Source organism: Bombina bombina, chromosome 4, assembly GCF_027579735.1.
Source record: "Bombina bombina isolate aBomBom1 chromosome 4, aBomBom1.pri, whole genome shotgun sequence".
NCBI lineage: Eukaryota > Metazoa > Chordata > Amphibia > Anura > Bombinatoridae > Bombina > Bombina bombina.
Window position 1 is genome coordinate 684,616,713 of NC_069502.1, and position 25,085 is coordinate 684,641,797.

General features: G+C 41.0%; 1 protein-coding gene across 3 annotated transcripts in view; it reads right to left on the bottom strand.

The window, feature by feature from the left end:
* TMEM181 (transmembrane protein 181) overlaps positions 1–25,085 on the bottom strand; it is a 259,664-nt gene that overhangs the window by 146,884 nt on the left and 87,695 nt on the right. For all 3 annotated transcript variants that reach the window (XM_053710842.1, XM_053710843.1, XM_053710844.1), the window contains exon 4: positions 17,326–17,416. In XM_053710842.1, the coding sequence (XP_053566817.1) occupies positions 17,326–17,416 (91 nt within the window). The remainder of the gene's footprint in view (positions 1–17,325; positions 17,417–25,085) is intronic.

Sequence of the window (25,085 nt, forward strand, 5' to 3'; positions counted from 1 at the left end):
GGAAGAATAGTTCGAATGGTTTCCATCTTGAACGATGGAACCTTGAGAAACTTGTTTAAGATCTTGAGATCTAAGATTGGTCTGAACGTTCCCTCTTTTTTGGGAACTATGAACAGATTGGAGTAGAACCCCATCCCTTGTTCTCTTAGTGGAACAGGATGAATCACTCCCATTTTTAACAGGTCTTCTACACAATGTAAGAACGCCTGTCTTTTTATGTGGTCTGAAGACAACTGAGACCTGTGGAACCTCCCCCTTGGGGGAAGTCCCTTGAATTCCAGAAGATAACCCTGGGAGACTATTTCTAGAGCCCAAGGATCCAGAACATCTCTTGCCCAAGCCTGAGCAAAGAGAGAGAGTCTGCCCCCCACCAGATCCGGTCCCGGATCGGGGGCCAATATTTCATGCTGTCTTGGTAGCAGTGGCAGGTTTCTTGGCCTGCTTTCCCTTGTTCCAGCCTTGCATTGGTCTCCAAGCTGGCTTGGCTTGAGAAGTATTACCCTCTTGCTTAGAGGACGTAGCACTTTGGGCTGGTCCGTTTTTACGAAAGGGACGAAAATTAGGTCTATTTTTCGCCTTGAAAGGCCGATCCTGAGGAAGGGCGTGGCCCTTACCCCCAGTGATATCAGAGATAATCTCTTTCAAGTCAGGGCCAAACAGCGTTTTCCCCTTGAAAGGAATGTTTAGTAGCTTGTTCTTGGAAGACGCATCAGCCGACCAAGATTTCAACCAAAGCGCTCTGCGCGCCACAATAGCAAACCCAGAATTCTTAGCCGCTAACCTAGCCAATTGCAAAGTGGCGTCTAGGGTGAAAGAATTAGCCAATTTGAGAGCATTGATTCTGTCCATAATCTCCTCATAAGGAGGAGAATCACTATCGAGCGCCTTTATCAGCTCATCAAACCAGAAACATGCGGCTGTAGAGACAGGGACAATGCATGAAATTGGTTGTAGAAGGTAACCCTGCTGAACAAACATCTTTTTAAGCAAACCTTCTAATTTTTTATCCATAGGATCTTTGAAAGCACAACTATCCTCTATAGGTATAGTGGTGCGTTTGTTTAAAGTAGAAACCGCTCCCTCGACCTTGGGGACTGTCTGCCATAAGTCCTTTCTGGGGTCGACCATAGGAAACAATTTTTTAAATATGGGGGGAGGGACGAAAGGAATACCGGGCCTTTCCCATTCTTTATTAACAATGTCCGCCACCCGCTTGGGTATAGGAAAAGCTTCTGGGAGCCCCGGCACCTCTAGGAACTTGTCCATTTTACATAGTTTCTCTGGGATGACCAACTTTTCACAATCATCCAGAGTGGATAATACCTCCTTAAGCAGAATGCGGAGATGTTCCAACTTAAATTTAAATGCAATTACATCAGGTTCAGCCTGTTGAGAAATGTTCCCTGAATCAGTAATTTCTCCCTCAGACAAAACCTCCCTGGCCCCCTCAGATTGGGTTAGGGGCCCTTCAGAGATATTAATATCAGCGTCGTCATGCTCTTCAGTAACTAAAACAGAGCAGCCACGCTTACGCTGACAAGGGTTCATTTTGGCTAAAATGTTTTTGACAGAATTATCCATTACAGCCGTTAATTGTTGCATAGTCAGGAGTATTGGCGCGCTAGATGTACTAGGGGCCTCCTGAGTGGGCAAGACTCGTGTAGACGAAGGAGGGAAAGATGCAGTACCATGCTTACTCCCCTCACTTGAGGAATCATCTTGGGCATCATTGTCATTATCACATAAATCACATTTATTTAAATGAACAGGAATTCTGGCTTCCCCACATTCAGAACACAGTCTATCTGGTAGTTCAGACATGTTAAACAGGCATAAACTTGATAATAAAGTACAAAAAACGTTTTAAAATAAAACCGTTACTGTCACTTTAAATTTTAAACTGAACACACTTTATTACTGCAATTGCGAAAAAACATGAAGGAATTGTACAAAATTCACCAAATTTTCACCACAGTGTCTTAAAGCCTTAAAAGTATTGCACACCAATTTTGGAAGCTTTAACCCTTAAAATAACGGAACCGGAGCCGTTTTAACACTTTAACCCCTTTACAGTCCCTGGTATCTGCTTTGCTGAGACCCAACCAAACCCAAAGGGGAATACGATACCAAATGACGCCTTCAGAAAGTCTTTTCTAAGTATCAGAGCTCCTCTCACATGCGACTGCATGCCATGCCTCTCAAAAACAAGTGCGCCACACCGGCGCGAAAATGAGGCTCTGCTTATGCTTTGGGAAAGCCCCTAAGAAATAAGGTGTCTAATACAGTGCCTGCCGATATTATAATATCAATATACCCAGATAAAATGATTCCTCAAGGCTAAATATGTGTTAATAATGAATCGATTTAGCCCAGAAAAGTCTACAGTCTTAATAAGCCCTTGTGAAGCCCTTATTTACCATCGTAATAAACATGGCTTACCGGATCCCATAGGGAAAATGACAGCTTCCAGCATTACATCGTCTTGTTAGAATGTGTCATACCTCAAGCAGCAAGAGACTGCACACTGTTCCCCCAACTGAAGTTAATTGCTCTCAACAGTCCTGTGTGGAACAGCCATGGATTTTAGTTACGGTTGCTAAAATCATTTTCCTCATACAAACAGAAATCTTCATCTCTTTTCTGTTTCTGAGTAAATAGTACGTACCAGCACTATTTCAAAATAACAAACTCTTGATTGAATAATAAAAACTACAGTTAAACACTAAAAAACTCTAAGCCATCTCCGTGGAGATGTTGCCTGTACAACGGCAAAGAGAATGACTGGGGTAGGCGGAGCCTAGGAGGGATCATGTGACCAGCTTTGCTGGGCTCTTTGCCATTTCCTGTTGGGGAAGAGAATATCCCACAAGTAAGGATGACGCCGTGGACCGGACACACCTATGTTGGAGAAAATATTTCTTAATATTAACTTTCCCAAAAATGAAACGGACAATCTGCAAAAGGAAATACATGAACCTGACTCATGGCAAATATAAGTACAATACATAGCTGAGGTGTCTTAAGTAATAAAAACATACTTACCCAAAGACACCCATCCACATATAGCAGATAGCCAAACCAGTACTGAAACAGTTATCAGTAGAGGTAATGGTATATGAGAGTATATCGTCAATCTGAAAAGGGAGGTAGGAGATGAATCTCTACGACTGATAACAGAGAACCTAGGAAATAGACCCCCGTTAGGGAAATCATTTAATTCAATAGGTGATACTCTCCACGTCCCTCTGACATTTGCTGTACTCTGAGAGGAATCGGGCTTCAACATGCTGAGAAGCGCATGTCAACGTAGAAATCTTAGCACAAACTTACTTCACCACCTCCATAGGAGGCAAAGTTTGTAAAACTGAATTGTGGGTGTGGTGAGGGGTGTATTTATAGGCATTTTGAGGTTTGGGAAACTTTGCCCCTCCTGGTAGGATTGTATATCCCATAAGTCACTAGCTCATGGACTCATGCCAATTACATGAAAGAAATATATATATAACATAATTTATGTAAGAACTTACCTGATAAATTCATTTCTTTCATATTAACAAGAGTCCATGAGCTAGTGACGTATGGGAATATGGGATATACATTCCTACCAGGAGGGGCAAAGTTTCCCAAACCTTAAAATGCCTATAAATACACCCCTCACCACACCCACAAATCAGTTTAACGAATAGCCAAGAAGTGGGGTGATAAGAAAAAAAGTGCGAAGCATATAAAATAAGGAATTGGAATAATTGTGCTTTATACAAAAAAATCATAACCACCACAAAAAAGGGTGGGCCTCATGGACTCTTGTTAATATGAAAGAAATGAATTTATCAGGTAAGTTCTTACATAAATTATGTTTTCTTTCATGTAATTAACAAGAGTCCATGAGCTAGTGACGTATGGGATAATGACTACCCAAGATGTGGATCTTTCCACACAAGAGTCACTAGAGAGGGAGGGATAAAATAAAGACAGCCAATTCCTGCTGAAAATAATCCACACCCAAAATAAAGTTTAACAAAAAACATAAGCAGAAGATTCAAACTGAAACCGCTGCCTGAAGAACTTTTCTACCAAAAAACTGCTTCAGAAGAAGAAAACACATCAAAATGGTAGAATTTAGTAAAAGTATGCAAAGAGGACCAAGTTGCTGCTTTGCAGATCTGGTCAACCGAAGCTTCATTCCTAAACGCCCAGGAAGTAGATACTGACCTAGTAGAATGAGCTGTAATTCTCTGAGGCGGAATTTTACCCGACTCAACATAGGCAAGATGAATTAAAGATTTCAACCAAGATGCCAAAGAAATGGCAGAAGCTTTCTGGCCTTTCCTAGAACCGGAAAAGATAACAAATAGACTAGAAGTCTTACGGAAAGATTTCGTAGCTTCAACATAATATTTCAAAGCTCTAACAACATCCAAAGAATGCAATGATTTCTCCTTAGAATTCTTAGGATTAGGGCATAATGAAGGAACCACAATTTCTCTACTAATGTTGTTGGAATTCACAACTTTAGGTAAAAATTCAAAAGAAGTTCGCAACACCGCCTTATCCTGATGAAAAATCAGAAAAGGAGACTCACACGAAAGAGCAGATAATTCAGAAACTCTTCTAGCAGAAGAGATGGCCAAAAGGAACAAAACTTTCCAAGAAAGTAATTTAATGTCCAATGAATGCATAGGTTCAAACGGAGGAGCTTGAAGAGCTCCCAGAACCAAATTCAAACTCCAAGGAGGAGAAATTGACTTAATGACAGGTTTTATACGAACCAAAGCTTGTACAAAACAATGAATATCAGGAAGAATAGCAATCTTTCTGTGAAAAAGAACAGAAAGAGCGGAGATTTGTCCTTTCAAAGAACTTGCGGACAAACCCTTATCTAAACCATCCTGAAGAAACTGTAAAATTCTCGGTATTCTAAAAGAATGCCAAGAAAAATGATGAGAAAGACACCAAGAAATATAAGTCTTCCAGACTCTATAATATATCTCTCGAGATACAGATTTACGAGCCTGTAACATAGTATTAGTCACGGAGTCAGAGAAACCTCTATGACCAAGAATCAAGCGTTCAATCTCCATACCTTTAAATTTAAGGATTTCAGATCCGGATGGAAAAAAGGACCTTGTGACAGAAGGTCTGGTCTTAACGGAAGAGTCCATGGTTGGCAAGATGCCATCCGGACAAGATCCGCATACCAAAACCTGTGAGGCCATGCCGGAGCTATTAGCAGAACAAACGAGCATTCCCTCAGAATCTTGGAGATTACTCTTGGAAGAAGAACTAGAGGCGGAAAGATATAAGCAGGATGATACTTCCAAGGAAGTGATAATGCATCCACTGCCTCCGCCTGAGGATCCCGGGATCTGGACAGATACCTGGGAAGTTTCTTGTTTAGATGAGAGGCCATCAGATCTATCTCTGGGAGCCCCCACATTTGAACAATCTGAAGAAATACCTCTGGGTGAAGAGACCATTCGCCCGGATGCAACGTTTGGCGACTGAGATAATCCGCTTCCCAATTGTCTACACCTGGGATATGAACCGCAGAGATTAGACAGGAGCTGGATTCTGCCCAAACCAAAATTCGAGATACTTCTTTCATAGCCAGAGGACTGTGAGTCCCTCCTTGATGATTGATGTATGCCACAGTTGTGACATTGTCTGTCTGAAAACAAATGAACGATTCTCTCTTCAGAAGAGGCCAAAACTGAAGAGCTCTGAAAACTGCACGGAGTTCCAAGATATTGATCGGTAATCTCACCTCCTGAGATTCCCAAACTCCTTGTGCCGTCAGAGATCCCCACACAGCTCCCCAACCTGTGAGACTTGCATCTGTTGAAATTACAGTCCAGGTCGGAAGAACAAAAGAAGCCCCCTGAATTAAACGAAGGCGATCTGTCCACCACGTTAGAGAGTGCCGAACAATCGGTTTTAAAGATATTAATTGATATATCTTCGTGTAATCCCTGCACCATTGGTTCAGCATACAGAGCTGAAGAGGTCGCATGTGAAAACGAGCAAAGGGGATCGCGTCCGATGCAGCAGTCATAAGACCTAGAATTTCCATGCATAAGGCTACCGAAGGGAATGATTGAGACTGAAGGTTTCGACAGGCTGTAATCAATTTTAGACGTCTCTTGTCTGTTAAAGACAGAGTCATGGACACTGAATCTATCTGGAAACCCAGAAAGGTTACCCTTGTTTGAGGAATCAAAGAACTTTTTGGTAAATTGATCCTCCAACCATGATCTTGAAGAAACAACACAAGTCGATTCGTATGAGACTCTGCTAAATGTAAAGACTGAGCAAGTACCAAGATATCGTCCAAATAAGGAAATACCACAATACCCTGTTCTCTGATTACAGACAGAAGGGCACCGAGAATCTTTGTGAAAATTCTTGGAGCTGTAGCAAGGCCAAACGGTAGAGCCACAAATTGGTAATGCTTGTCTAGAAAAGAGAATCTCAGGAACTGATAATGATCTGGATGAATCGGAATATGCAGATATGCATCCTGTAAATCTATTGTGGACATATAATTCCCTTGCTGAACAAAAGGCAATATAGTCCTTACAGTTACCATCTTGAACGTTGGTATCCTTACATAACGATTCAATAATTTTAGATCCAGAACTGGTCTGAAGGAATTCTCCTTCTTTGGTACAATGAAGAGATTTGAATAAAACCCCATCCCCTGTTCCGGAACTGGAACTGGCATAATTACTCCAGCCAACTCTAGATCTGAAACACAATTCAGAAATGCTTGAGCTTTCACTGGATTTACTGGGACATGGGAAAGAAAAAATCTCTTTGCAGGAGGTCTCATCTTGAAACCAATTCTGTACCCTTCTGAAACAATGTTCTGAATCCAAAGATTGTGAACAGAATTGATCCAAATTTCTTTGAAAAAACGTAACCTGCCCCCTACCAGCTGAACTGGAATGAGGGCCGTACCTTCATGTGAACTTAGAAGCAGGCTTTGCCTTTCTAGTAGGCTTGGATTTATTCCAGACTGGAGATGGTTTCCAAACTGAAATTGCTCCTGAGGACGAAGGATCAGGCTTTTGTTCTTTGTTGAAACGAAAGGAACGAAAACGATTGTTAGCCCTGTTTTTACCTTTAGACTTTTTATCCTGTGGTAAAAAAGTTCCTTTCCCACCAGTAACAGTTGAAATAATAGAATCCAACTGAGAACCAAATAATTTGTTTCCCTGGAAAGAAATGGAAAGTAGAGTTGATTTAGAAGCCATATCAGCATTCCAGGTCTTAAGCCATAAAGCTCTTCTGGCTAAGATAGCCAGAGACATAAACCTAACATCAACTCTAATAATATCAAAAATGGCATCACAGATGAAATTATTAGCATGCTGGAGAAGAATAATAATATCATGAGAATCACGATTTGTTACTTGTTGCGCTAGAGTTTCCAACCAAAAAGTTGAAGCTGCAGCAACATCAGCCAATGATATAGCAGGTCTAAGAAGATTACCTGAACATAGATAAGCTTTTCTTAGAAAAGATTCAATTTTTCTATCTAAAGGATCCTTAAACGAGGTACCATCTGATGTAGGAATGGTAGTACGTTTAGCAAGGGTAGAAATAGCCCCATCAACTTTAGGGATTTTGTCCCAAAATTCTAACCTGTCAGGCGGAACAGGATATAATTGCTTAAAACGTTTAGAAGGAGTAAATGAATTACCCAATTTATCCCATTCCTTAGAAATTACTGCAGAAATAGCATTAGGAACAGGAAAGACTTCTGGAATAACCGCAGGAGCTTTAAAAACCTTATCCAAACGTATAGAATTAGTATCAAGAGGACTAGAATCCTCTATTTCTAAAGCAATTAGTACTTCTTTAAGTAAAGAGCGAATAAATTCCATCTTAAATAAATATGAAGATTTATCAGCATCAATCTCTGAGATAGAATCCTCTGAACCAGAAGAGTCCAAAGAATCAGAATGATGGTGTTCATTTAAAAATTCATCTGTAGAGAGAGAAGATTTAAAAGACTTTTTACGTTTACTAGAAGGAGAAATAACAGACAAAGCCTTCTTTATGGATTCAGAAACAAAATCTCTTATGTTATCAGGAACATTCTGCACCTTAGATGTTGAGGGAACTGCAACAGGCAATGGTACATCACTAAAGGAAATATTATCTGCTTTAACAAGTTTGTCATGACAATTATTACAAACAACAGCTGGAGGAATAGCTACCAAAAGTTTACAGCAGATACACTTAGCTTTGGTAGATCCAGCAGGCAGTGGTTTTCCTGTAGTATCTTCTGGCTCAGATGCAACGCGAGACATCTTGCAATATGTAAGAGAAAAAACAACATATAAAGCAAAATAGATCAAATTCCTTATAAGACAGTTTCAGGAATGGGAAAAAAATGCCAAACATCAAGCTTCTAGCAACCAGAAGCAAATGAAAAATGAGACTGAAATAATGTGGAGACAAATGCTTTTGGCGCCAAAAATGACGCCACATCCGGAACGCCGACATCTTTGGCGCAAAATAACGTCAAAAATGACGCAACTTCCGGCGACACGTATGACGCCGGAAACGGAAAAGAATTTTTGCGCCAAAAAAGTCCGCGCCAAGAATGACGCAATAAAATGAAGCATTTTCAGCCCCGCGAGCCTAACAGCCCACAGGGAAAAAGTCAAATTTTTGAGGTAAGAAAAAATATGATAATTTAAAGCATAATCCCAAATATGAAACTGACTGTCTGGAAATAAGGAAAGTTGAACATTCTGAGTCAAGACAAATAAATGTTTGAATACATATATTTAGAACTTTATAAATAAAGTGCCCAACCATAGCTTAGAGTGTCACAGAAAATAAGACTTACTTACCCCAGGACACTCATCTACATGTTTGTAGAAAGCCAAACCAGTACTGAAACGAGAATCAGTAGAGGAAATGGTAAATATAAGAGTATATCGTCGATCTGAAAAGGGAGGTAAGAGATGAATCTCTACGACCGATAACAGAGAACCTTATGAAATAGATCCCGTAGAAGGAGATCACTGCATTCAATAGGCAATACTCTCTTCACATCCCTCTGACATTCACTGCACGCTGAGAGGAAAACCGGGCTCCAACTTGCTGCGGAGCGCATATCAACGTAGAATCTAGCACAAACTTACTTCACCACCTCCCTTGGAGGCAAAGTTTGTAAAACTGATTTGTGGGTGTGGTGAGGGGTGTATTTATAGGCATTTTAAGGTTTGGGAAACTTTGCCCCTCCTGGTAGGAATGTATATCCCATATTCCCATACGTCACTAGCTCATGGACTCTTGTTAATTACATGAAAGAAATATATATATATATATTTTTTTTTTTTTGATATTTTAATACTAGTCCAGTATCGAATGACTGCTATAAAAGGCGATACAGCATTGTGATCAACAATGGCCACCATCCAAAAGTTATCTTCCTTTAGGTTTATTTCTGTATATGAAATAACGGTTTCAGCTAACTAAAACCACAACACAATTTTTTTTTTTTTAAAGGGCTGAGCTTGTAGGGAAAGCAGAGTTGCTCATCTGTCTAATTACACAGTTCTACAAAAAAATATTTTTATAATCATCAGAAATACAAACAATTTTCTAGAACAGTTTTTAATGCTGATCATGGATTTACAATCAGATTTGTGCTGGCATCCACACAAAACGTGTTCTTAGCATGACACATACAACAATATTGGATTTAATCATATCATGCCGCAGGAATGGTAAAAAAAAGTAAATTTATGCTTACCTGATAAATTAATTTCTTCTATGGTAAGACGAGTCCACGGATTCATCCTTTACTTGTGGGATATTATACTCCTGCTAACAGGAAGTGGCAAAGAGCACCACAGCAGAGCTGTCTATATAGCTCCTCCCTTAGCTCCACCCCCCAGTCATACGACCAAAGGTACAGGAAGAAAAAGGAGAAACTACAAGGTGCAGAGGTGACTGAAGTTTAAAATCAAAAAAATATAATCTGTCTTAAAATGACAGGGCGGGCCGTGGACTCGTCGTACCATAGAAGAAATTAATTTATCAGGTAAGCATAAATTTACTTTTCTTCTATAAAGTACGACGAGTCCACGGATTCATCCTTTACTTGTGGGATACAATACCAAAGCTACAGGACACGGAAGAACAGGAGTGACAAGACAGATGGTTAAACAGAAGGCACCACTGCTTGAAGAACTTTTCTCCCAAAAACAGCCTCCGAAGAAGCAAAAGTATCAAATTTGGAAAATTTGGAAAAGGTATAAAGCGAAGACCAAGTCGCAGCCTTACAAATCTGTTCAACAGAAGCATCATTTTTAAATTCCCATGTGGAAGCCACCGCTCTAGTAGAGCGAGCTGTAATCCTTTCAGGAGGCTGCTGTCCAGCAGTCTCGTATGCCAAACGGATGATGCTTTTCAGCCAAAAAGAAAGAGAGGTAGCCGTAGCTTTTTGACCTCTACGTTTTCCAGAATAGACAACAAACAAAGAAGATGTTTGACGAAAATCTTTGGTCGCTTGCAAGTAAAACTTCAATGCACGAACCACGTCCAAGTTGTGCAACAGACCTTCTTAGAGGAAGGATTAGGACACAGAGAAGGAACAACAATTTCCTGATTGATATTCCTATTAGTAACAACCTTAGGAAGGAATCCAGGTTTGGTACGCAAAACCACCTTATCAGCATGGAAAACAAGATAAGGCGAGTCGCATTGCAATGCAGATAGTTCAGAAACTCTTCGAGCCGACGAGATAGCAACTAAAAACAAAACTTTCCAAGATATAAGCTTAATATCTATGGAATGCATAGGTTCAAACGGAACCCCTTGAAGAACATTTAGAACTAAATTCAAACTCCATGGCGGAGCAACAGGTTTAAACACAGGCTTGATTCTAACTAAAGCCTGACAGAACGACCGAACGTCTGGAACATCTGCCAGACGCTTGTGCAGTAGAATTAATAAAGCAGATATCTGTCCCTTTAAGGAACTAGCTGATAGCCCCTTCTCCAATCCTTCTTGGAGAAAGGACCAAATCCTAGGAATCCTGATATTACTCCATGAGTAGCCTTTGGATTCGCACCAATAAAAGATATTTACGCCATATCTTATGATAACATTTCCTGGTGACAGGCTTTCGAGCCTGAATCAAGGTATCTATGACCGACTCAGAGAACCCCCGCTTGGATAAGATCAAGCGTTCAATCTCCAAGCACTCAGTCGCAGAGAAACTAGATTTGGATGCTGCAACGGACCCTGAATCAGAAGGTCCTGTCTCAGTGGCAGAGTCCATGGTGGAAGAGATGACATGTCCACCAGGTCTGCATACCAAGTCCTGCGTGGCCACGCAGGTGCTATCAAATTCACTGAAGCTCTCTCCTGCTTGATTCTGGTAATCAAACGAGGAAGGAGAGGAAATGGTGGAAACACATAAGCCAGGTTGAACGACCAGGGTACTGCTAGAGCATCATTGATCTGGACCCGTAACGAGGAAGTTTGGGGTTCTGACGAGACGCCATCAGATCCAATTCTGGTGTGCCCCATTGCTGAATCAATTGTGCAAACACCTCCGGATGGAGTTCCCACTCCCCCGGATGAAAAGTCTGACTTAGAAAATCTGCTTCCCAGTTCTCCACTCCTGGGATATAGATTGCTGATAGATGGCAAGAGTGAGTCTCTGCCCATAGAATTATTTTGGTAACCTCTATCATCGCTAGAGAACTCTTTGTTCCCCCCTGATGATTGATATATGCTACAGTCGTGATATTGTCCGACTGGAATCTTATGAATCTGGCCGACGCCAGTTGAGGCCACGCCTGAAGCGCGTTGAATATCGCTCTCAGTTCTAGAATATTTATCTGGAGGAGAGCCTCCTCCTGAGTCCACAAACCCTGTGCTTTCAGGGAATTCCAGACTGCACCCCAGCCTAATAGGCTGGCGTCCATCGTCACAATGACCCACGCTGTCCTGCGGAAACACATTCCCTTGGACAGATGATCCTGTGACAACCACCAAAGAAGAGAGTCTCTGGTCTCTTGGTCCAGATTTATCTGAGGAGATAAATCTGCATAATCCCCATTCCACTGTTTGAGCATGCATAGTTGCAGTGGTCTGAGATGTAAGCGAGCAAACGGAACTATGTCCATTGCCGCTAACATTAAGCCGATTACCTCCATACACTGAGCCACTGACGGCTGAGGAATAGAATGAAGAGCTCGGCAGATGGATTAAATTTTTGATTTCCTGACCTCCGTCAGAAAAATCTTCATGTCCACTGAATCTATCAGAGTTCCCAGGAATGGAACTCTTTTGAGAAGGATAAGTGAACTATTTTTTTACGTTCACCTTCCACCCGTGAGATCTTAGAAAAGCCAACACGATGTCCGTGTGAGACTTGGCTAGTTGGTAAGTCGATGCCTGGATTAAGATATCGTCCAGATAAGACGCCACAGCTATGCCCCACGACCTTAGAACCGCCAGAAGGGACCCTAGCACCTTTGTGAAAATTCTGGGAGCCGTGGCCAACCCGAAGGGAAGAACCACAAACTGGTAATGCTTGTCCAGAAAGGCGAACCTGAGGAACTGGTGATACTCTTTGTGGATAGGAATGTGTAGATACGCATGCTTTAAGTCCACGGTGGTCACATATTGACCCTCCTGGATCATCGGCAAAATAGTCCGAATGGTCTCCATCTTGAAGGATGTGACTCTGAGGAATTTGTTTAGGATCTTGAGATCCAAAATTGGTCTGAAGGTTCCCTCTTTTTTGGGAACCACAAACAGATTGGAGTAGAACCCTTGCCCCTGTTCTGTTTTCAGAACTGGGCAGATCACTCCCATGGTATATAGGTCTTCTACACAGCGTAAGAACGCCTCTCTTTTTGTCTAGTTTACAGACAATTGAGAAAGATGGAATCTCCCCCTTGGGGGAGAATCTTTGAAATCTAGAAGATACCCCTGGGTTACGATTTCTAAAGCCCAGGAGTCCTGAACGTCTCTTGCCCAAGCCTGAGCAAAGAGAGAAAGTCTGCCCCCTACTAGATCCGGTCACGGATCGGGGGCTACCCCTTTATGCTGTCTTGGTGGCAGCAGCTGGCTTCTTGGACTGTTTACCCTTGTTCCAAGTCTGGTTAGGTCTCCAGACTGACTTGGATTGAGCAAAATTCCCCTCTTGCTTTGCGGCAGGGGAAGAGGTAGAGGGAACACCTTTGAAGTTTTGAAAGGAACGAAAATTATTTTGTTTGGTCCTCATCTTATTCGTCTTATCCTGAGGAAGGGTATGGCCTTTCTCTCCAGTGATGTCTGAAATGATCTCTTTCAGTTCAGGCCCGAATAGGGTCTTATCCTTGAAAGGGGTGGCTAAAAGCTTAGCTTTTGATGACACATCAGCAGACCAGGACTTAAGCCATAACGCTCTACGCGCTAAAATGGCAAAAGCGGCATCTGTAATGAAAGAATTAGCTAGCTTGAGAGCCCTAATTCTATCCAGAATATCATTTAATGGGGTCTCAACCTGAAGAGCCTCGTCCAGAGCCTCGAACCAAAAAGCAGCTGCATTAGTTACAGGAACAATGCACGCTATAGGTTGTAGAAGAAAACCCTGATGAACAAATATTTTCTTTAGGAGACCCTCTAATTTTTTATCCATAGGATCTTTGAAAACACTGTCCTCAATAGGTATAGTTGTACGCTTAGCCAGGGTAGAAATAGCTCCCTCCACCTTAGGGACCGTCTGCCACGAGTCCCGCATGGTGTCTGATATGTGAAACATTTTCTTCAAAGTAGGAGGGGGAGCGAACGGAAAACCTAGTCTATCCCACTCCTTAGTAACAATGTCTGAAATCCTCTTAGGGACTGGAAAAACATCAGTGTAGGCAGGAACCTCTAGGAATATGTCCATTTTACACAATTTCTTTGGAACTACAATAGGGTCACAATCATCCATAGTCGCTAAAACCGCCATGAGCAATGAGCGGAGGTGTTCTAGTTTAAATTTAAAAACCGTCATATCTGAGTCTGTCTGAAGGAACATGTTTCCTGAATCAGAAAACTCTCCCTCAGCCAGCAAATCCCTCACCTCAGAGCATTGTGAGGGTACATCAGATATGGCTAATAAAGCGTCAGAGGGCTCAGCGTTAGTTCTTACACCAGCCCTATTGCGCTTCCCCTGCAACCCAGGCAGCTTAGATAAAACCTCAGTGAGGGTAGTATTCATAACTGCGGCCATATCTTGCAGGGTGAAAGAATTAGACGCACTAGAAGAACTTGGCGTCACTTGTGCAGGCGTTAATGGTTGTGACACTTGGGGAGAATTAGATGGCATAACCTGATTCCCTTCTGACTGAGAATCATCCTGCGACATACTTTTAGTAGCTAAAATATGTTCTTTGCAATTTATTGACCTTTAAGTGCATGAGGGACACATGGCTTCCACAATGGCTTCTAAACATATAGAAAATTGACTTTCCTCAATATCAGACATGTTGAACAGGCTAGTAATGACTACAAACAAGCATGAAAACACTTTATTTAGTGAAAAAAAAAGCATCTTAAAAAACTGTACTGCGCCTTTAAGAGACAAAAAGCATACACGTTCTGTCAAACAGCCTTAAAATGCACCAATTTGTACAAAATTTTGCAAGCAGACACAATATATGTAGTTGAGATTGCCCCACCAGGAATTATAACATTTAACCCTTTAATGTGCAAACCGGATTGAAATTAGGCCTAAATCCGGAAAAACACACCCTCAGCACCTTGCCACAGCCCTGCTGTGGCCCTACATGCCCTCAGGGATAGAAAATGTGGGGTTAAAGCTTCAATTTGGCCCAAAACATCCACCAGGGCCCTCAGGAGTTAGAGCTTGCTGAGAGAAAATAACTGCGCAACTGAGGCGCGAAAATAGGCCCCGCCCATCTCACTCGATATCTCTACAGCCTCAAAGAACCGCACCAGAGCGGTTTTAACTAGCCATGTGGGTTCTGAGACCAAAAAGATAAGCCAAGTGTATTCTCAATAAAGTTGCCCAAAACATTATTGCCACAAAACGTTAATAGCACTCCTCCCAGTTCATAAAAAACATTTGCCCACAAACATTTACAAATCAGTGTCAACCATCTTTGTAATTGGCCCCTTATGCAAGCTTAGTAATACCCTTCTTATTAGCTCTTAGGATTACTGTTTACCCTTACCCACATGGGTATCCTGTCAGCTTTTCTGAAATACAGTCTCTCCAGAAAAATATGACTGAACATACCTCATTGCTGCATAGCATGAAAACGTTCCTCACACTGAAGTTTCCTGTACTCCTCAGCTTCTGTGGGAACAGCACTGGATCTTAGTTACAAATGCTAAGATCATCATCCTCCAGGCAGAAGCCTTCATCCATCTGCTGCCTGAGAGTAAATAGTACACACCGGTACCATTTAAAATAACAAACTCTTGCTTGAAGAAATAAAAAACTAATATTTTATCACCTCTTTCACTTTACCCTTCCTAGTACTTAGAGTAGGCAAAGAGAATGACTGGGGGGTGGAGCTAAGGGAGGTGCTATATAGACAGCTCTGCTGTGGTGCTCTTTGCCACTTCCTGTTAGCAGGAGGATAATATCCCACAAGTAAAGGATGAATCCGTGGACTCGTCGTACCTTATAGAAGAAAGTTATTGAAAATTGTTTCTGGCCACTTTGAAATGGCTGCATAGCTCTGCCCACTGATGACATCTCGATCTGAGCTGCACATGGCATCCAATCACAAAAGCCTCACTAGTTGGATTCAACAGACTGTCAATGAAATTCAGCAGAGTGCCTAGATGAAGCCCAGATCGTGATGTCATCAGTAGGTAGAGATTGGCAGCTATTTCAAAGTGGCCAGAAACAATATGTTAAAATAACGTTTTTACCGTTTCTACAGCATGATATTGAAAGGGGTGCAGGAGGATATTTTCAGCTTAATCTAAGGTAAGATTTTATAATGACTACGGTATAGACTGTCCCTTTTAGCTACATAAGTAAATATTACTCAAAAATGACTGTCAATGTCTGTGGTACACTGTATCAGGAGCATCACAATACAATATCCAACAGTAGTCTGCCATAATAGAGTCGATCCAGAAACCATGTAGCGCTGTTCCATTGACCTGATATTTTGGTGGAAACGCTCACCTTGTTCGGTGAGCGTTTCCACCAAGATATGAAAAGTAAGGAGTGGTAGCCAAGCGCTAAGATAATCCCTTGTGCTGAGTACAAATAAAGGGTCTAACCAACCCCCAAAGGAAAGAACAGGTTTGATAGAATATGTACAGCGCCAATAAAGGCTAAGGGATAAATATAAACACTAAAAACGAAATATACCTGCTAAGGCTGAACAAGAATTTATTATAATTCAACAGTATTGGTACCAATACTGTTGAATTATAATAAATTCTTGTTCAGCCTTAGCAGGTATATTTCGTTTTTAGTGTTTATATTTATCCCTTAGCCTTTATTGGCGCTGTACATATTCTATCAAACCTGTCGTTTCCACCAAGATATCAGGTCAATGAAACAGTGCTACCAAGGTTTCTGGATGAAGGTTGGTATTAAAGCAACAAAGTAATTTGACAGGATACTTAAAGGGATACTGAACCCAATTTTTTCTTTCATGGTTCAGATAGAGTGTGCAATTTTGAGCAACTTTCTAATTTAATTCTTCATTGTTCTCTTGGTATCTTTATGTGATAAAGCAGGTATGTAAGCTTACGAGCCGGCACATCTTTGGTTCAGCACCTGGGTAGCGCTTTAGCAACCAATCAACAAGTGCTACCCAGGCGCTAAACCAAAGTTAGGCTGGTTCATAAGCTTACATTCCTGCTTTTTCAAATAAAGATACCAAGAGAACAAAGAAAAATTGATAATAGGAGTACATTAGAAAGTTGCTTAAAATTGCATGCTTTATCTGAAAATGTGGGTTCAGTATCTCTTTAACTAAATAGGAAAATATATAAGAATTGGAAAAATGATGACATCTATTGCGGTAGTCTGACCACATTTAGAATGTAAAGCTTAAAATTTTGAGGAAAGGGACTGGGACTTTCATGTTTTTATCTTAGAGTTTAAAAAAATTATTTTCAGAATTAAAAGTATTCATCATAAAATACAAAATACGTGAACAAAAGTTATAAGCTTGGTTTAGAGATATGGAAAAAAGCAATAAAGTAATTCAGTATTCATATACCTACTTCACAGAATAATTATTATCATCCAATTAATCTTTATTACACATATTAAGCAAAATATTGTACTATGAACACTCAACTGAAATGAAAAATACTTGCCATCAGATTTGTCAAGCTGAACCCTACACGTTAACCACAACTGCTGGTTGTAGGTGGACAAAACTGGCGACTTCAACGTAAACTGTCCCACCTAAAAACAAAAACTAAATATTACACACACGCAGGGATTTTGTGAAATATATTTATTAAAAAAAATGTTAGTCATGAATACAAGAAACCAAATATATAGGGAAAAGAGATAAGTGGAAGAGATCAGGGGGTGGGAGGTGTCAGGTGATAGGGTAATCTCTACTCTAAAGCTAAAATTAATTTTGCAAGCTATATGATTAACTACTTTGCTGCCAAGAATAATATAATTGTGGTGTGTAGCTGCAGTTAGCAGCCTTATAATTACCAAAAAGCAATGGCAAAGTCATACATATCTGCTATTTCTGAACAAAGGGGATCCAAGAGCTTTTACAATTTTTTGTGCCATGATTACACAAGAGGTATAATTGAGAAACCCCAACTTTTGTGAAAAAGTTATCAATTTTTTTTTTATATGATTGCATTTGGCTGTGAAATGGTGGCATGAAATATACCAAAATGGGCCTAGATCAATACCTTGGGTTGTCTACTTTAAAAAAAATATATAGTTTAGACAGGTGAATAGAAAAAAAACCAAGGCTTTATTTCTGTTTAAATAGAGTGAGAGCAAAAATGCTGGGCAAGTTTTTCTCTGAAAGTCCCAGTAGTGAAGGGGTTAAGATCATTGCAAATAGCACTCATCCCAAAATATTACTGGGATTGGGATGAATTTGGTGACTCATTTTGTATTTAATGTATAAATGCCATGTTACTTGGGTTATGACTAAAATCAAATTTTTATAAAAAAAAAATGTGGTAGCTTTCATTGTTGTATCACTGTTTCTGGGTGTCTTTTGTTATGTCAATTAACACTATGTACTTTTGTGTACAAATGTAAAAAAAAAAAAGGGATTGAATCTTGCAGACTCTGGAGCAGCACTGAATGGGTTAAAAATGTAACATTCATGTTGGGGCTGGGGATTGAAAAATAACAGGAGCCCAGCTTTTCAATTTTTTATTTTTCTGGATAGTAAAATGCTTCAAAACACCAAGCATGAAAAAATATATAGGTCAATACTGAGAAATAAATAATTAATACATGAGTCACTGAGAGTCTCAGCAACAATTTTTTTTGTGACCACCCAAAAGAAAAAACTGTGGAAATAAATGTTTAAATGAATCCCCACTTGTTACAGTTTTGAAATTAACTGTGAATCTTTATTTTGCTACCAACTTTTTTATGTGCTTAAAAGGACATGAAAGCCAATTTTTTTTCTTTCATGATTTAGAAAGTGCATGTCATTTTAAACAAGTTTCTAATTTACTTCTATTATCTAATTTGCTTCATTCTCTTGATATCACTTGCTGAAAAGCATATCTAGATATGCTCAGTAGCTGCTGATTGGTTGCTGCACCTAGAGGCCTTGTGTGATTGGCTCACACATGTGCATTGCTATTTCTTCAACAAAGGACATCTAAAGAATTGAGCAAATTAGATAATAGAAGTAAATTGGAAAGTTGTTTAAAATTGCATGCCCTATCTGAATCATGAAAGTTTTATTTTGACTAGACTGTCCCTTTAAAAGAAAGAAGAAAAAAAAAAAAGGAATGTGTACGTTGCATAACGAAATATATCGTATCTTATTTCTAAAATAGAATGTAATGTAGTAAAAGACAATCTAACAAAAAAAAAAAAAGTATCACATTGTCAAATACTACAAAAAAATTAAATTATGCTTACCTGGTTATTTTCTTTTCTTCAGATGGAAAGTCCACAGCTGCATTCATTACTTTTGGGAAAAAAGAACCTGGCCACCAGGAGGAGGCAAAGACACCCCAGCCAAAAGCTTAAATACTCCTCCCAATCCCTTCATGCCCCAGTCATTCTGCAGAGGAAAAAGGAACAGTAGAAGAAATACCAGGGTGAAAAGGTGCCAGAAGAATAAAAAATACGACAGACACCCCACAGAAAAAATACGGGTGGGGAGCTGTGGACTCTTTCCAACTGAAGAAAAGAAAATTATCAGGTAAGCATAATTTAAGTTTTTCTTCATAAATAGAAAGAGTCCAAAGCCGCATTCATTACTTTTGGTAAAAAAAATACCCAAGCTATAAAGGACACTGAAGGCAGGGAGGGTACAATAGGCGGCCCGTTCTGAGGGCACCAAGCCTAAAAAACCACAACCCAACCAAACCCCGGGGCAAAACAACAGTCGGGCAAAAAAAAAAAAAAAATAGAAGGAAAAGGCCCCAAGGACACTGACCCGCAGATAGTTTGAAAGCCTAACTAGAGACCGCAAGCAGACTCACTGAGCCAACACTCCTCCAGGAGAATCGTCGTCCAGCAGTCGGTCCCAACACAACCCTTACTAGTACAGTACCAAAATCCCCAAAAGGGAGAGAACAAGGGTAAGCCAAAGGGATACCGAAAAGGTACAGCAAAATCCATAAAGAAAAGACCCCTTCAAAAGGAAGGCCAAGTCCACAGAGACCCGAATAGACCCGAGAACAAGGGGAGACGCCCAACCCACAAGGAGCAATCGGGCATCATCAAACATTGTGCAACAGCACCGAAAAAGACAGCTGAAGACGAAGTCCTCAAAACGTCAGAACTCAAAGAGACTGAGCAAACAGAAATAACAAGTAGCAAACTCAGAAAATAAACATCTGAGTTGCCATCCGTAGGAAGACATAGAGAAAACACTATCCGTAAGGAAGAAGCGGCCGCACAAAATATCCAAGACAGATTGCCCAAATTCCAAGACAGCGGACACTCTCCAGGCAATCCATGCCGACAAGCCCAATCGTACATCACCTCTAAAAAAAGAAGGTCCACTGTTACCCCCAAGACCTGAGGATGAACAACAGATCTCAGATTCTACACCTAGCCGGACCAGCCTAAGCAACGGCAGATCTGAAAGCAAGGAAACTGAAAGGAACCCCAAGACCGGCCCCCAAAAGGGTGGAAGAATGGACACAGCCACTTCAACCTAAAGACAATCGAGATGGCGTTGGACCGAAGGAGATCTAGCAAGGCCACCGAACTAAGTCTCAATGCGGACCAAGCAGCTCCCCAGATGGAGATGAACAACTCGAAGAGCAGACCAATCCCCGCACCAGATAAACATCTGTTCCAACCTCCCGAACACAGGAGAGGCCCTAAAAAAGGGAACCACACCTCCATAAGGTGGACAACGAGCCCCCTGAAGAGGAAAGCGTCGATAAACACCTGCCCATAAGACAGGAAGTCGTAGGAAGAACCTAGAGGACACAAGGCCACGTAACTGACGAACACGGAAGAAACCCTTTAAAACACCATCGTGCTAGCACACATACCAGGCACAAAAGTGACAGCTGAGCAAATACAAACCTTCCGTTTGCTAGGCAGGAAAGCCCACCATCAGGTCACGTCAGTTGGCTGTCCCAAGGGAACCGTATCGTCCGGCACAAGACAGCTCCAAGGAGCCCCGGCTCTCAGTAAATCTGGCCAAGTTGTAAAACAGAACAGCCAGAACAAGGGCTAAGCCCGAGTTCCCCGGAAACTGGAACCTCCCGGCCAGTCCTAGGATCATAAATCTGGTAACACCCCACAGCGGGATTAACAAAGAAAAAACGCAGAGTAAAACCATCGACAACCGGAAGATCAGGACAAGAAGCCCGGGCCCCACAAATGTTTGGATTAAACAATCTTCCAGGAACATAAATCCCTCGTCTGATAAAAAAACAGACCTCCCAGGAAAAAAATCCAGACTAACCCAGATAACAAGAGCAAGAAGCCCTTGCAAATCCAGACCCAAAAGGTAAGAAACCACCCCTTGCAGGAGCCCAACACTCCAAAGAGCCAGGGCAATAAAAGGACACTAGCGACAACAGGCGTCCAAGCAACATTAACATGCCTGTGCTTGAAAGTGCGGCTAATCCCCCTAAGGGACACAGGGCGCTGGTCATTTTATCAACCTCGAAAGAAGGAAAGGCTGAGTAGACCTCGCCAGGGATCGAACTAGCAACCCTCGGTTTGCTACAGTACAGAGTAGCCACAGAGCATTAGTATGCTGAGCTAGTTGTCCAACTAGCCACAAGCTCCAAACACAAGGGGAACATTGAGGACAAGTCACCTGAACAGAGCAACATCAAGCCTCCACATCACCTCAGATTCGAAGTCAGAGGACAGTAAAAACATAATTTATGTAAGAACTTACCTGATAAATTCATTTCTTTCATATTAACAAGAGTCCATGAGCTAGTGACGTATGGGATATACATTCCTACCAGGAGGGGCAAAGTTTCCCAAACCTTAAAATGCCTATAAATACACCCCTCACCACACCCACAAATCAGTTTAACGAATAGCCAAGAAGTGGGGTGATAAGAAAAAGTGCGAAGCATATAAAATAAGGAATTGGAATAATTGTGCTTTATACAAAAAAATCATAACCACCACAAAAAAGGGTGGGCCTCATGGACTCTTGTTAATATGAAAGAAATGAATTTATCAGGTAAGTTCTTACATAAATTATGTTTTCTTTCATGTAATTAACAAGAGTCCATGAGCTAGTGACGTATGGGATAATGACTACCCAAGATGTGGATCTTTCCACACAAGAGTCACTAGAGAGGGAGGGATAAAATAAAGACAGCCAATTCCTGCTGAAAATAATCCACACCCAAAATAAAGTTTAACAAAAAACATAAGCAGAAGATTCAAACTGAAACCGCTGCCTGAAGAACTTTTCTACCAAAAACTGCTTCAGAAGAAGAAAATACATCAAAATGGTAGAATTTAGTAAAAGTATGCAAAGAAGACCAAGTTGCTGCTTTGCAGATCTGGTCAACCGAAGCTTCATTCCTAAACGCCCAGGAAGTAGATACTGACCTAGTAGAATGAGCTGTAATTCTTTGAGGCGGAGTTTTACCCGACTCAACATAGGCAAGATGAATAAAAGATTTCAACCAAGATGCCAAAGAAATGGCAGAAGCTTTCTGGCCTTTCCTAGAACCGGAAAAGATAACAAATAGACTAGAAGTCTTACGGAAAGATTTCGTAGCTTCAACATAATATTTCAAAGCTCTAACAACATCCAAAGAATGCAATGATTTCTCCTTAGAATTCTTAGGATTAGGACATAATGAAGGAACCACAATTTCTCTACTAATGTTGTTGGAATTCACAACTTTAGGTAAAAATTCAAAAGAAGTTCGCAACACCGCCTTATCCTGATGAAAAATCAGAAAAGGAGACTCACACGAAAGAGCAGATAATTCAGAAACTCTTCTAGCAGAAGAGATGGCCAAAAGGAACAAAACTTTCCAAGAAAGTAATTTAATGTCCAATGAATGCATAGGTTCAAACGGAGGAGCTTGAAGAGCTCCCAGAACCAAATTCAAACTCCAAGGAGGAGAAATTGACTTAATGACAGGTTTTATACGAACCAAAGCTTGTACAAAACAATGAATATCAGGAAGAATAGCAATCTTTCTATGAAAAAGAACAGAAAGAGCAGAGATTTGTCCTTTTAAAGAACTTGCAGACAAACCCTTATCCAAACCATCCTGAAGAAATTGTAAAATTCTCGGTATTCTAAAAGAATGCCAAGAAAAATGATGAGAAAGACACCATGAAATATAAGTCTTCCAGACTCTATAATATATCTCTCGAGATACAGATTTACGAGCCTGTAACATAGTATTAATCACGGAGTCAGAGAAACCTCTATGACCAAGAATCAAGCGTTCAATCTCCATACCTTTAAATTTAAGGATTTCAGATCCGGATGGAAAAAAGGACCTTGTGACAGAAGGTCTGGTCTTAACGGAAGAGTCCATGGCTGGCAAGATGCCATCCGGACAAGATCCGCATACCAAAACCTGTGAGGCCATGTCGGAGCTATTAGCAGAACAAACGAGCATTCCCTCAGAATCTTGGAGATTACTCTTGGAAGAAGAACTAGAGGCGGAAAGATATAGGCAGGATGATACTTCCAAGGAAGTGATAATGCATCCACTGCCTCCGCCTGAGGATCCCGGGATCTGGACAGATACCTGGGAAGTTTCTTGTTTAGATGAGAGGCCATCAGATCTATCTCTGGGAGCCCCCACAATTGAACAATCTGAAGAAATACCTCTGGGTGAAGAGACCATTCGCCCGGATGCAACGTTTGGCGACTGAGATAATCCGCTTCCCAATTGTCTACACCTGGGATATGAACCGCAGAGATTAGACAGGAGCTGGATTCCGCCCAAACCAAAATTCGAGATACTTCTTTCATAGCCAGAGGACTGTGAGTCCCTCCTTGATGATTGATGTATGCCACAGTTGTGACATTGTCTGTCTGAAAACAAATGAACGATTCTCCCTTCAGAAGAGGCCAAAACTGAAGAGCTCTGAAAATTGCACGGAGTTCCAAAATATTGATCGGTAATCTCACCTCCTGAGATTCCCAAACTCCTTGTGCCGTCAGAGATCCCCACACAGCTCCCCAACCTGTGAGACTTGCATCTGTTGAAATTACAGTCCAGGTCGGAAGAACAAAAGAAGCCCCCTGAATTAAACGATGGTGATTTGTCCACCACGTTAGAGAGTGTCGAACAATCGGTTTTAAAGATATTAATTGAGATATCTTCGTGTAATCCCTGCACCATTGGTTCAACATACAGAGCTGAAGAGGTCGCATGTGAAAACGAGCAAAGGGGATCGCGTCCGATGCAGCAGTCATAAGACCTAGAATTTCCATGCATAAGGCTACCGAAGGGAATGATTGTGACTGAAGGTTTCGACAAGCTGTAATCAATTTTAGACGTCTCTTGTCTGTTAAAGACAGAGTCATGGACACTGAATCTATCTGGAAACCCAGAAAGGTTACCCTTGTTTGAGGAATCAAAGAACTTTTTGGTAAATTGATCCTCCAACCATGATCTTGAAGAAACAACACAAGTCGATTCGTATGAGACTCTGCTAAATGTAAAGACGGAGCAAGTACCAAGATATCGTCCAAATAAGGAAATACCACAATACCCTGTTCTCTGATTACAGACAGAAGGGCACCGAGAATCTTTGTGAAAATTCTTGGAGCTGTAGCAAGGCCAAACGGTAGAGCCACAAATTGGTAATGCTTGTCTAGAAAAGAGAATCTCAGGAACTGAAAATGATCTGGATGAATCGGAATATGCAGATATGCATCCTGTAAATCTATTGTGGACATATAATTCCCTTGCTGAACAAAAGGCAATATAGTCCTTACAGTTACCATCTTGAACGTTGGTATCCTTACATAACGATTCAATAATTTTAGATCCAGAACTGGTCTGAAGGAATTCTCCTTCTTTGGTACAATGAAGAGATTTGAATAAAACCCCATCCCCTGTTCCGGAACTGGAACTGACATAATTACTCCAGCCAACTCTAGATCTGAAACACAATTCAGAAATGCTTGAGCTTTCACTGGATTTACTGGGACATGGGAAAGAAAAAATCTCTTTGCAGGAGGTCTCATCTTGAAACCAATTCTGTACCCTTCTGAAACAATGTTCTGAATCCAAAGATTGTGAACAGATTTGATCCAAATTTCTTTGAAAAAACGTAACCTGCCCCCTACCAGCTGAACTGGAATGAGGGCCGTACCTTCATGTGAACTTAGAAGCAGGCTTTGCCTTTCTAGCAGGCTTGGATTTATTCCAGACTGGAGATGGTTTCCAAACTGAAACTGCTCCTGAGGACGAAGGATCAGGCTTTTGTT